Below are 13,423 nucleotides of genomic sequence, written 5' to 3' on the forward strand. Positions count from 1 at the left end.
GTCCAGAATGTACATTTTTGGCACTGAATGTAAGTGTGGAGAAAGCCTCGGAATCTCTCCTTAACCCTATGTGTTGGAAAACTCTGAGAAGCAGTACAGGGAATTCATTAATCCACTTAAAAATATTTATTTTGTACTATTAATGTATTGGATGTTGTTATGGAGGTTGGAGATAAAGCAGTATCAAACAGACCATGTCTCTGCCCTCAAGTAGTGTATAGTCTAGTGGAGAACCCAGAAGATAACAAGTAGACAAATATAAGTAAGAAAGGAGAACAGAGTAAGGATATAGAGAATGACTGGTGAGGAAGTAGGGAGCTGTTTTAAATACATTGATCAAGGAAACCTTCTCTGAAGTGATACTTGAAACCTCAGTGAAATGGTGAAGGGAGCTATCCAAAGATCTGGGAGATGAGTGTCTTAGATAGAACGATGGTGTAAAGGCCCCGGGGGAGACATTAGTCTGGTGGATGTGAAGAAGAGCAAGTGTGGCTTAAAGCAGAGTGGAGAGTGGGGGAGATAAGGTAGGAACATAGACAGGAGCCATATGTAGTGTTTTCTAAGCCATAGTTAGAAGTTTAAATTTGATTTTACTTACAGTGAGAAGCCATTGGAGAGTTTTAAGCTAGAGATAATATGTTCCCCGTTTGTTCATTTATATGATGGATTTTTTTCACTGTAATATAAAACAAATACCAAAAACCCATACAAAACAAAGGTATGGCTTAGTACATTATTATAAAATCAATCCCCTTGTTACTGCAACCCAGATCAGGAAATAGAACTCTGCCAAACACTCCAAAAGCCCCTTTCGCATCTTCCAGTTCAGTCGTCACTCTCTCCCTCCCCCCATAAGTAACCGTTATCCTAACTTTTATAGGCCACTTTCTTTTTTTTTTTAAATAGTTTACATCCAAAGGTACATCCCTAGACACCACAGTTTAGTTTTGCCAATTAAAAAAACCCCAAAAACTCAATGTGTACTTAAGTCTACAGATTTCCTTTTTATCTGTTTCTTTTTCTCACTGTTTATCTGTTGAGGAGCCCAAGCTAATTGACCAGAAGAGTTTCCCACAGCCTGGATTATCTGGTTGCATATTCATGTTCAGTTCAATATTTTCCTTTTTCTCTGTATTTCCTGCAAATTGGCAGCTAGACCCAGCGACTGGGGCAAGACTTTGAAGGCACATAATATCATGATTTCTCTCTCTTTGTGATGTTAGTTGTTGATGTTTAATGTGTACATATATTAATTTGTTGGGTTACAAAATGGTGATACTCTAATTCTTTTTTTTCCCCATTCGTTTGAATACCATCTTAGACAGTTCTTGTCATCTTTTATTTGGTTAACAGTTGTGCAATTCATGGAGAGTAAATGCTTGATTCTTTACCTGTATTTACTAGTTTACAGGGGAATGAATTGGTCCTCTGCTATCTACAAGGTGACCAACTCTTATTTTTAATATTATTGCAAATTCATAGATTTAAACATATTTGCTGGGTTTTGATCCACTGCAGTTATCATCATTACTGAAGTCTAAAGTGTCCTGTCTTTGACCCATGGGAGCCTCTTCAAGTTGACTCCTGAATACTTTTGACATGACCCTAGTAATCTTTAGGTGTGATGAGATGTTCCAGGGTTATCTTACACGTTTTATGTTCCAGAACAGGAATTAGCCATTTTTCCAAGAAATTATTTATTTTGTTGGTGAGAAGTGACATTTTGTAACTATAATTGGGCACTAGGAATGTTCATTGCTACCTGATTGGTGACTTCCTAGGCCTCTTCAGTGGACATAACTAAGAAATACATATCTGCATATATTAAAGATAAAATACCTCATTAGTTTAAATATGTACTTCCAATTCAAAATCAGGACTACAGAGCCCTTACTTAACCTCTTCATTGTAACTGCATCTCTTTTCTTCTACACCAAGTGTCTTGGTTCTCAAGGCTATGGGGATGATGGAATTAGAATATTAGGATATGCCACAATTTCTCATTTATTTTATCCCTCACTATACACACTGGTCTCAGTATAACAATACTAATACTATCATAAATGTGATTACTAGAAACATTACTTTTAAAAAATTTTTCATGTGTTCTTTCCATTCTCTAAAAATTAAAACAAATATATTTATTTTAAAAAGAGGTCACTTTGCTGGATGCAAGAGTAGAAGTAGGGAATCCTGTGAGGAGGACATTGCAGTAGTTCAGGTAAGAGAAGGTCTTGACTTGGTTTAGGATGGTAGTGGTAGAGGTGGTAAGAAAGTCAGATCTGGGGTATATTTTGAAGGTAGAGTCAGTAGGATTGGATGTGAGTTAAGAGAGAAAGAGGAATTCTTGATGTCGCTTAACGTGTTGACCAAGCAACTAGGTAAATAGTAGTGCTATTCACTCAAGTGAGGAATATTTGAGAAGATTTTGGGGGTGAAATGAAGGGTTTTATTTTGTATGTTATAGGTTTAAGAAAGCTACTAGGTAACAAACAGAGATGTTGAGTAGGCCGTTGTAGATACAGAGCTGTAGCTAAGGAATGATATCAGGACTGGAGATGTAAATTCGAGAGTCTTTGATATACAGACATTATTTAAAGCTATGGAATTAGATTAAATCACTTAGAAAGTGTGCATTGAGAGTAAACAGTAGAATTAAGGACTAACCCTTGGAGAACTTACCAACATTTAAAAGGAGGTCAGAGGAGGAGCCATCAAAAGACAATAAGAAAGAACAGGTAGGAGATTAGCCAGGGGAGAGTAGCATCAGGAAACTAGGTGAAGAAAGTATTTTAGGAAGTCAGGAGAGTAATCAGTTGTGTCATTTGCTGCTGCAAGGTGAGATGTGGACTGAGAATTGGCCGTTGGGTTTGGTGAGGTTCAGCATTATTGACATATGTAGTTTCAGTGGAAATAGGAAGGCAGCTGTCTAGCTGGAGTAGGTCAAAGAGTTTCCGCTGGGAGGTAAGTTAATATAACCTAAAAACGCTTCTGCCACAAACATCTAGAACAGACAGAGGAAATAGAAACTTTTTTTTTCTCAAATGCATCATCAAGCTTTAAAAACTAAAAAGAAAGTGAAATCCTCAAGTGTCAGAGACCAAGTGGGAACTTAAAATCAAGAGTGGTAAATTGACACTAGGGCTGCCTGTGGAGAAGGTGGAAATTACCATCCTGAAAACCTGGGAACTTAAGTTTAAGCAGGTACCTTGGGCTTTTCTGAGTCGAGGTTTGGAACTGAGACCTTGTTTATGAAGTCTGGACCTGGGCTACATCTTCACTGAACAGGTAGACTAGAAAAAAAAAATTTATACACTGGCAGAGGGAGATAATAAGTAGTCCTTTTTCTCCCAGGCTGGCTGTGAATTAAGTGAGGAAAAAAGGTCTTGGGACTGCACATGGACACCAGGGGTCTTTTGGGGGAAGTGAAAGTGTTCTAAAATTGGATTCTGGTGATGGTTGCACAACTCTATAAATTTACCAAAAATTGTTGAATTGTACACTTAAAGGAGTGAATTTAATGATATAGAAATTATATCTTAAAGCTTTTTAAAAGAAATTTGATCTTGGGTGGCAATATCATTAGAGTACCTTCCAGATCAAATGCGAAACAACCACCCTCTCTCAACACAGGTGACAAGAGTTTCTCAGTGGAAAAAAAATACTGATTAGAGTAAATAGTGGCTGTTAGAGGAGAGCAGATAGTAGACTAGTACTTGAAAGCATTAAGGGCATGTAATTGTCAGCATAGAATTATGTACATAGCTAAGAGAGAGGGTAAATAGAGACATTTTCAGACAAAGACTGAGAATTTACCATGAGTAGACCCTGGTTGAGAACACTACTAAGGGATAGACTAAGGAAAAAAAGGAAAATGAACTTAGAATGAAAGATCTTTAAAAAGAGGAGAATAGTAACTAAAGAAGTAGAGTGGTAGAGACAGAGTATGGACCAATTCTTTTGTAGTGTTTGGCTGAAAGAGGACCAAAAGCTTGAGGAGGATGTGAGGTTTGGGGGAATTTTATTTGATTGTATTTTTTAAATGATTTCACTTAGATATATTTCACATACCATGCAATTCTCCCCTTTAAAGTGTACAATGTAATGGTTTTTAGTATATTCACAGGTATGTGCAACTATCACTGCAGTCAGTTTTAGAACATTTTCATCACCTCAGAAAGAAACATCCTATCCTTTATCTGAGTTGCTATCCCTATTTAGCTTTTCCTTTAATCCCTCACTACCCAAATCCTAAGCAACCACTAATCTACTTTCTGTCTCTATAGATTTCCCTATCCTAGATTTTCATATGAATGGAATCGTATACTATATGATATTTTGTAACTGAGTTCTTTGACTTAGCATAATGTTTTCACTGTTCATCTATGTTGTAGCATGTATCAGTATTTCATTCTTTTTATCACAGTATTTCACTGTATGCATATAATACCACATTTTGTTTATTCATTTATCTGTTGATGGACATTTGGGTTGTTTCCACTAATAGTTGTTATTTTTTAGATGTTTGTATGTTTTTGTACTGATGGGAATGATCAAAGAGACAATGAATGGAAAGTACATTGAAAAGATAAGTTCCAGAATGGAAAAAAGATATTTACACATAAAGTAGATATAAACACATAAAATAATATCTAGAATACATAAAGAACTCCTACTAATCAGTAAGAAAAAGTCAATTCAGTTGAAAAAATAATGGATAAAAACTAGAATAGGCATTTTATAAAAGAAGAGATATTAATGGCCAAAGAACATATTAAAAAGCTGTTCAACCTCATAAGTAAAGAAAATAGTAAAATCTAAAAACCGCAAGTTTCTCCTATGTATCCATAAGATTGGCAAAACTCAAAAGTCTAGCAGTACTAAATATTGCTAAGCATGTGGAGTATCAGGAACTCTTATCCACTGGTGGTGCGATGCAAATTAGTACAACTACTATGGGATAATAACTTGAAATTATCTATTAAAATTAAAGATATGCATATCATATAATTCAGTAATTTCACTCATAGTTGTATGCCTTAGAAAAACTCATGTATGTGTAAACAAGTTAAGTATATGAGTGAACATAGCAACATTATGTATAATATCAAAAAATCAGAAAACCCCAAACTCTATCCATAGTAAAATGCCTAGGTAAATCATGTTGTATTTGTTTAGTGGAATAACATTTAGTGATGAAAGGGAATGATAAATGCAACAGTACAGATGAATTTCTTAGACATACAGTTGAACAAAAGAAGCAAAACTCAAAGTATGTACGATGTGATTCTGTTTACAAAAGTTTAAAAAATGACACAATTGAATTATATTGTTTTAAAGACAAGGGAGCAATTATTAGGAAGTTAGGAAAGTAGGTATCTTTGGGAGAAGGGAGAGGGCTATGATGGAGGAGAGGCATACAGGGCCTTTGGGTTCCAAAGTATTCTATTTCTTGACTTGCTTTTTGGTTACATGGGTGTTTGTATTATAATTATTCAGCAGTATATATATGTCTTACGTATTTTTTTTCTATTTATGTTGTATTTCACAATTAAAAAGTAAAGTACATTGGACTATGAATCAGATCTGGGTTCCAGGTCTAGGTTCATCTGCCACTTACACCCTTAGTGTCTTAGTTTTCTATCTGTTCTGTCTCCCTAATTAATTTTCTGTGAGAATTAAATAAAGTACTTAGAGATACTTTATAAATTATAAAGCTCTGTATGGATAAGGTGTTGATTTATTGTTATTTGGCATGTGGCAGAATAACATTGGGTAGTTGAGAGGATTACCCACATTAATGGAGTAGTACCCTGGAATATAATTATTCTGACAGGGATTTATGAGCATCTGCCATGAGGCTAACAGTATGTTTGGTGCTATGGAAGACAAAAAAATGCAAAGCCCAACAAAGAGCTTAGGGCAGTAAGTTTCACCAGCATAATACCTAGAAAATACCTAGTAGAATGATTGAATGAAAAGTGTACAACTGCAGGACTAATAGAAGCTAGCCAAATATAATCAAGTTCCAATTATTTAGTAGAGACAAAATAAACAGGAAGGATAAATCAGAATGTCAATGTAACAGACTACTGTTGTGAAGAAATTGATTCATTCTTGAAATCTCGGAAGGAGCTTGTTATGTATAATAATCTGTGTTGTAGCTTTTTGCAGTAACATTACTGTAAAACACCAGTGCAGTTGCTAGTTCATATTCAATGATATTGGAATGATTTTGTATCTATATTTTAATGTGCCATCTGATACCATGAGAGTGTCCAATGCAGCTATCCAAGTCACGAGGCTTTTGCTAGACAGACCCAGCTTAGAAGGCTACCTGATTTATGTTCTGTTTGTCTGGTCCTTAACTCTGGTAGAGTTGGCATCGTCTTTCTGATTAGTACAGAATGCCGGACTTAGCTGGCCTGCTTTTCTGATCTTACAGATCTTTCCAGGATAAAGTAATACTTTGGTTTCCCAAGATAAAGTAATACTTCGGTTTAAAAGTTAAACAATGAAACTGCATTTGTTTGATCCCACATTTATTAGGCTCCTATTGTGTTAGTGCTTCTGTGCACCTTCCCTTTTGACTCCTTCAGGGCTTCTGATTACAAAACTGAGGTGGTTTGTCAACAAAAGTTTGAGGCAGAGGAGGTGATAGTCTAACTAGCAGAGTAAATAAATAATACTTGATCTGAGAGTGCTTGGCATATGGTTTTGGAGTGAATATAATGGACAACAAGATTTTCCATGAATAATCACAGGAATGTAATTTATTCACAAATACATAGAAGCATGAAGCTATAGAAGAGAAAGTAAGATGAGAGTAAGATGCTGTAAAAGAATATAGCTTCCTTTATGATGTGGTGCTCTTGCCAACTTGGAAGGGTGTCCCAGCCCACTGGAGGCCTCTGCCTTCCTTCTCTTCACAGGCTCCCTGGGTCTCAGCCATTTGGGTCAGCCCCATTGGTCCCTGTGGTCAGCCAGCCAGCTGTGCTTCAGCCCTATGGCCCTCCCCCGACAAGTGCACAGGTGACTGCTCAGCTGGCTGGAATGCACATCAGTGGTGCTGTGGCCCCAGTCCCTCCCACTTCGGGGCTGGGCTATGGTGAGTAGCTGTGATCACAGAAATGTTACTGTTCCCTTCTTTTTAGAAGCAATGGGCTCTAGGGGTATTCCTGAATCCCTTTTATTTCTTGTTCTGAGCCCCAGCAGATGGGACAGTCATTCCTGCCCCTCATGTGGAAAGGGAAGTGATTTACTGAACAAGGAGGCAGGATGACTGGGGTTCTGACTCTACTTCTTCTGCTTCTCAGGCCCACCAACATCGCTGGCCTCAGCCTCAGGAAGTTTCCCCAACTCTGGTCTGTATGGCTCCTATCCTCAGGGCCAGGCCCAGGGTCATCCTGGGGCCCAGCCTCCCCAGCGATCTGTCCTACCACAGGCCTCCAGCTTCACACCCTCAGCTTCCGGGGGTCCTCGGATGCCTTCCATGACTGGTCCACTCCTGCCTGGACAGAGTTTTGGGGGGCCCCCAGTGAGCCAGCCCAACCATATTTCCTCACCTCCTCCTCAAGCTCTGACCCCTGGCACCCAGATGTCTGGGCCGCCAGGACCACCACCACCTATGCACTCCTCCCAGCAGCCAGGCTATCAGCTGCAGCAAAATGGTAAGTTTTTCCCAAGGTCTATCTCGGAGTCAAAGGTAGTTTTTGGTTGGTTTGTTTTTATATGCTTTTAGTGTTGCTTGCTAAGTGGTGACCTAGATAGACAGCTTCAGGGTATTAGTACTAGGATGTGGGGATATAAGATTTTTTTTTTCCTTGCAGTTCAGAGAATGTGGTCATTCCCTGAATGGTTATTACTGTACCTCACAACTCTACATTTATAGGAATCTAGTCATTTCCCTGAAGCCTTAAGAAGAGATAAGGAGGGAATTTTTGGTCCATCAACCTTGTGCCCTTGTCTCTCAGGTTCCTTTGGACCAGCCCGGGGCCCTCAGCCCAATTATGGAAGTCCCTACCCAGGAACAGCCACTTTTGGCAGTCAGCCCGGGCCTCCTCAACCTCTGCCTCCTAAGCGCCTGGACCCTGATGCCATCCCGAGCCCTGTAAGTACTTATGTGGTCCTGGGGAAGGAGCTTGTGGCTGCCAGATAAGTGAGTCAACCTCGATGAGATGTTTGCTGAGCATTTCCTGACTATTTTCCCTTTTTCATTCATCGTCTTGTGGATGAATGTGTAGAACCTCAATGTAATTTTTGACTCTTTGAAATGGAAATTGAAGTCCCAGAAGTCTTTTGGGGGCACTTTTACTTCATAGCTGGGCAAAAAGGGAAGGGAAGCCAAGCATGGTCAGCAGTGTCCACAGAGCTCTGGGTTGAGTGCTGCGTTCTGTCACTGTTGGACATAGCATGGTAACCTCTGCTCTTCCGTGGAGGAGTGGCTGGGTCCGAGTCTTGTCCTCTTAGGTCTAGTAGGATAGCACTCTTGTTAATGGGTAGAGCTGGTGGGAATTCTCTGGTGTTAGGTGTTAAGGAAAGGTTTCTCTGGTTTCTCTCTGCTCCTACTTGGACAGTAGTTTAGGAGGAAGCCTTGAGTACTTTTGTTTGCTAGGCTTCTGCTGTGTGGTTAGGGAAAAGTGAGCTACAGTTTACAAGGGCAACGTGGGGAAACTGTTTCTTCCGGAAGGATGGTGAATTTCACCCTTGGAGCCATCAGAATCCTCAGGCCTTCCTCATCATACTCAGAATAGAGGCTTGGACTGTACTCTCGAATGGAGGCCACTTTATAGTTCTGTCTGCAACATTTGCTATGTCGGTTACCTCACCATGCTTAGCCATTGTCATATTCCATCTGTTCTCTTCCCTTTTCCTTTGGGGAACTATCATGGTGAGGGACCCAGCTGGCTAAGTGGGACCCGAGAGGATTATATGGCCCCTCCTTCCTTTTCCCTCCTTCAGTGAGTAGAGTCCGGTTGGATGTGAGGAGAGTCTTCTTTCAGCATAAGAATAGTCCTTAGATGGGAGGATTGGCCTTTTAGAGGGAACAGCCCTCTTCTTCCTTAAGGTTTCTCCCATTCAGTGCCTCCCTGTATAACCCCTCTTGCCTTCTGTTTGTCCCCTTCTTTATCTTTCTGCATCATAATCTGAGCCATTAAAGGCTCTTTTTTGGGCCAGAAAAACTTGGAATTTCTGATCTAGAGGGGGCCCGATTTCAGCAGTCTGAGCTGGGCTCCAGCTGTTCATGTCTAACTCATCAGGGTTGAGAGAAGTAACATCTGCTTCTTGTTCTTTTGTCTCCCTCCCTGTATTCCCCTGCTGCCTTTATTATTAAAACACTAAAAGCAACTCAATGAGCTGCCTCCTCAGCAGAAAACCAGGCACAGAATAGACCCTGATGCCATTCCTAGTCCAGTAAGTGCAGGGGGAGGGGGTGCGTGTGTGTCATCCCTGTGTTAATGTCACCCATGCATGCCTGTGACCTCATCTTCACCTCATCCACCATGTCCATCCCTCTCCATCCTCTTCCCTTAGTCCTTCTAGATCCTCGCTTCTACATGCTAGAAGGATGTGCATGCCTCAAGTCACCATATAATGAAGTAGCAAGGTGTTAGCAGTGCCTTTAAGTATGGGATGGTAGAAGGTCAGGCTCTAAGGGTGGGCTCAGGTGGCATGTTAAGCTTTGGTTTTAGTCCTGCTGGCTTCTCCAGGAGCCTGCGTGTGACATACGATGGAACAGGACAAAGTCAAACAGTAGATCCTTCCCCTTTGGGTTTGATTTGTCTACAGCTTGTTGTGGAGAAACATGTGGGTAGGTGGCTACTAATGTACAAGTTTGGAAAACTGGCATTTCTTACAGGGGAAGGGATGGCCGGTTTGGGAAAGTGTGGACCACTGTCTCAGCTGGACAGTGACTCTGATGTATTTCTAAGCTTCAACTCTTTCTGCTATGGGATACAGAGTCTTAGTCTCCCTTTTTCTGGTTTTACCAAACCCATCTTGAAGTAACTGACCAAAGGTTCTCGGCCTGCTGAAAGATCTGATCACCAGCTTTGCAAAACCTTTTTTTCTCCCTTCGCTGGGTCTGTCAAAATGTGGGGGACTGAGGATCAGGCTGTAAAATCCTCTTCTCCCATATTTACACACTGATGCTTACCTGAAAATAAGGCAGCATCTGCTTCCTCACCTTACCTGATCATTTCTGTCTGTGTAATCCTCTCCTCACCCTGTCCCTTCTTTCATTGAGTGTAGAGTCATTCCAGGTAGATTCATTTTTACATGGTTACTGTTGTCTGTTTTCCTGCTCTTTCTCAGAAAGTGTCTTGGGGAGAAAAGGGGAGGGGAAGGCTTGATGGGGGAGGCAAGTAGAATCTGATCAGGTTTGAAGGTTTGTGATTAGAGCTGGAGTTTCCCTGCAGTGGGGGTTATAACAGGGTTATATTGGGGTTCAGGGCAATTCGTGAAGAAGCCTGTTCTCAGTGTTGCCTGTCCAGCATTTTGCTGCTGACTGTACACTAGAAGGTTGGCGTTACAGCATTTTATATGATCTCCAGAAGGAGAGCAGGCCTGGTGCATGAGGTGTGTTCCTTGGCAAATTATTAGTTTCTGTGCTGCAGCTCCAGCCTTTCTTTCTCCTAGCTCTCTGGGACCTGGTTCTCCCTTTTTGTCTGTCACCTCATTCATTTCACTTCTCCCCTACAGATTCAGGTTATCGAGGATGACAGGAACAACCGGGGTTCAGAGCCATTTATTACTGGAGTACGGGGCCAGGTGCCACCCTTAGTCACCACCAACTTCCTGGTGAAAGACCAAGGTGAGAGGGGCGTTAGCCCCTCCCTGCAGAGCTTTTTCTCCAACACTATCAGACTATGGATGGGGCTTTTGTCAGTCTTTTTTTTTTTCTTCTTTTTTTGGTTTGTTGGGTTTTTGTTGTTGTTGGAGAGGGGAGGTAATTAGGTTTATGTATGTATGTATGTTTTTTTTTTTTTTAATGGAGGTGCTGGGAATTGAACCCATGTCCTTGTGCATGCTAAGCATGCACTCTACCACCGAGCTATACCCTCCCACCTTTTGTCAGTCATTAATTGAAAACCAGTCCCTCACTGCTTTTGAGGGGGGAAAAACCACCATCAGCTCTAGCATTTGTTGGGGTGATGGGCTGGATCAGCAGTGGAGAGCTGGTGTCTGGAGGGATTCTGTGATCTGACTCAGTCTTTCTACCTCCTCCTTCAGGGAATGCGAGTCCCCGCTACATCCGATGCACATCCTATAATATCCCTTGCACATCTGACATGGCTAAACAGGCTCAGGTGCCTCTGGCAGCTGTCATCAAACCGTTGGCAAGGCTGCCCCCAGAGGAGGTGAGTCAGAGAAGGGACTAGAGGAAATGAAAGGGAGGAAGGGAGGGGGAGTGGGGAGTAAGACTTCTTCCTAGGTGTGATTCTGTCAGTCACAATGGAAGAACTTTTGGCTGGGCAGAAGCGGAGAGTATCTTCAGCAACTTTGTATCCCAGGGACCATATCTGAAGGAGGTTGTAGGGATGAAAGCAAAAGTCCAAGAAATTGCTGGATGGGAGCAGGATCCACAGGGGAAACACAAGGCCAGCTTGCAGGGAAGAAGACAGCTGGATGCAGGAGCCTCTCATAGCATGGTCATCTCCAGATGATTAGAAGCACATCATTATACTTTTTCTTATACGCTGTCCTGTCATGCCATGTTAGAGATGTTAGGGCAGCATGTAAGGAAAAAGGTGGATTAGGATCCAGCAGTCTGTCTCTTACCTGGCTTGGGCCATGATCTGCAACCCCAAAACCTGAAATCAGCATAAAAAGAGAGAGAGCTTGGCAGCTGCTCTATCCTACCAGGCCTTGGTAGGATACCCTTGTGCTCATGCTTAACTTATCAAACTTAGGATGGATTTCTCTATAACTGGACACTCAGGGCTCACTTTACATCCTGCTTCTCTGTCTTATTCTGTGTGCTTCTCATTCTCTTTTCCTGGGTCTCAGTGGGGATGGTTGGACACTTGGCTGCTGGTCTTTAACCTGTAGGGTGACATCTGCCTGGGGCATCAGTAGATATCACAGAAATCCAGGGATCATGGAGGACAAATGTCACAGATACTTGTTTGGGAAAGGAAGCAGGAGTCAGGATCCCTAGGGCAGGAGTGAAGGGGATTGAAGATAGGGCCAGAAATGTGAATCCTGGATACTCTTTGGCTTTCTTCTCAAAAGCCCATATCAGCCCCTGAGTTGTTAGGGCTGGGTTCACAGTCACTCTTCCCTTTCAAGAAGAAGTGAAATTCTGGAGATGAGGAATAAGGAGAAAGAACTATACAATTTAGACTCTTCGGGATACTCCTTAGGGAAATTTGTCCTCATTCCCCTTCACTCTACTCCCTCCCCAGGCAAAATATCTGAGCCATGCTCTTGCCCCCCAGGTTGTTCCTCCTTATCTACTGCTACATGTAGCTACCCACTGTAGCTTCCCTCTGTGTTTCAGACCTTCCCCTTTGGTCCTTAGGCTTCACCATATGTCGTCGACCACGGGGAATCTGGCCCTTTGCGCTGCAATCGCTGCAAAGCATATATGTGCCCCTTCATGCAGTTCATTGAGGGCGGGAGGCGCTTCCAGTGCTGCTTTTGCAGCTGTATCAACGATGGTACGTTCACCGAGGCTGGGATTGGGGGCATCTGGATTGCATCTATGTTGTACTCTTTCTAGTTAGGTAGATGAGGGTCCGTTGTTTAGGAGCTGGGGAAGTAGGACACATATGGGGATGTGGGACAGTAGACTGAGCTCAGCCAGGGCCAGACTAACTAAGATTGAGAGTGGACTCTTGAGTAACACTCTGCCCTACTCCCCACAGTTCCCCCCCAGTATTTTCAACATCTGGATCATACCGGCAAACGTGTGGATGCTTATGACCGTCCTGAGCTATCCTTGGGCTCTTATGAATTCTTGGCCACTGTAGATTACTGCAAGGTGAGGGAAGGTAGCACGGGGAGGAGCAGTGGGTGGAGGACAATGAGACAGCGAAGACTTGCTGTGATCATTTCCATCATCCCTTCGTTGTCCCATTTTATGTTGACTTCTCTCTGGTCAGTTGGCCTGCTTACCAATACGCCTCTCCCCGACTACATTTCCTTCCTTTGCAGAACAATAAGTTCCCCAGCCCTCCTGCCTTCATCTTCATGATCGACGTCTCCTACAATGCCATCAGGAGTGGTCTTGTTAGGCTCCTCTGTGAGGAGCTCAAGTCACTGTTAGACTTTCTGCCTAGGTGAGAGTTATGGAGCCGAGGTGCTTTCTTTGGATGATGATGATGGCTGGGGAGGGTGGGTGGGGGGGTGCTGGCTTGATTCAGCAGTTGGAGCCAGATATCATGAAGTTGGGTGGTGGAAAAGATGGCAAATCTGAGTA

The 13,423-nt window shown here is 42.2% G+C and overlaps 1 protein-coding gene across 5 annotated transcripts in view; it reads left to right on the forward strand.

Annotated features, from left to right (window-relative positions):
* SEC24C (SEC24 homolog C, COPII coat complex component) overlaps positions 1-13,423 on the forward strand; it is a 51,437-nt gene that overhangs the window by 32,764 nt on the left and 5,250 nt on the right. For 4 of the 5 annotated variants that reach the window (XM_074374218.1, XM_074374219.1, XM_074374217.1 and 1 more), the window contains 9 exons: positions 6,933-7,108; positions 7,317-7,670; positions 7,974-8,110; positions 9,346-9,414; positions 10,702-10,813; positions 11,233-11,360; positions 12,524-12,662; positions 12,870-12,985; positions 13,159-13,283. In XM_074374218.1, coding sequence (XP_074230319.1) covers positions 6,933-7,108; positions 7,317-7,670; positions 7,974-8,110; positions 9,346-9,414; positions 10,702-10,813; positions 11,233-11,360; positions 12,524-12,662; positions 12,870-12,985; positions 13,159-13,283 — 1,356 coding nt within the window. The remainder of the gene's footprint in view (positions 1-6,932; positions 7,109-7,316; positions 7,671-7,973; positions 8,111-9,345; positions 9,415-10,701; positions 10,814-11,232; positions 11,361-12,523; positions 12,663-12,869; positions 12,986-13,158; positions 13,284-13,423) is intronic. The other variant, XM_074374221.1, reaches the window with a different exon arrangement.

This window comes from Camelus bactrianus, chromosome 11 (assembly GCF_048773025.1).
Source record: "Camelus bactrianus isolate YW-2024 breed Bactrian camel chromosome 11, ASM4877302v1, whole genome shotgun sequence".
Classification (NCBI taxonomy): domain Eukaryota; kingdom Metazoa; phylum Chordata; class Mammalia; order Artiodactyla; family Camelidae; genus Camelus; species Camelus bactrianus.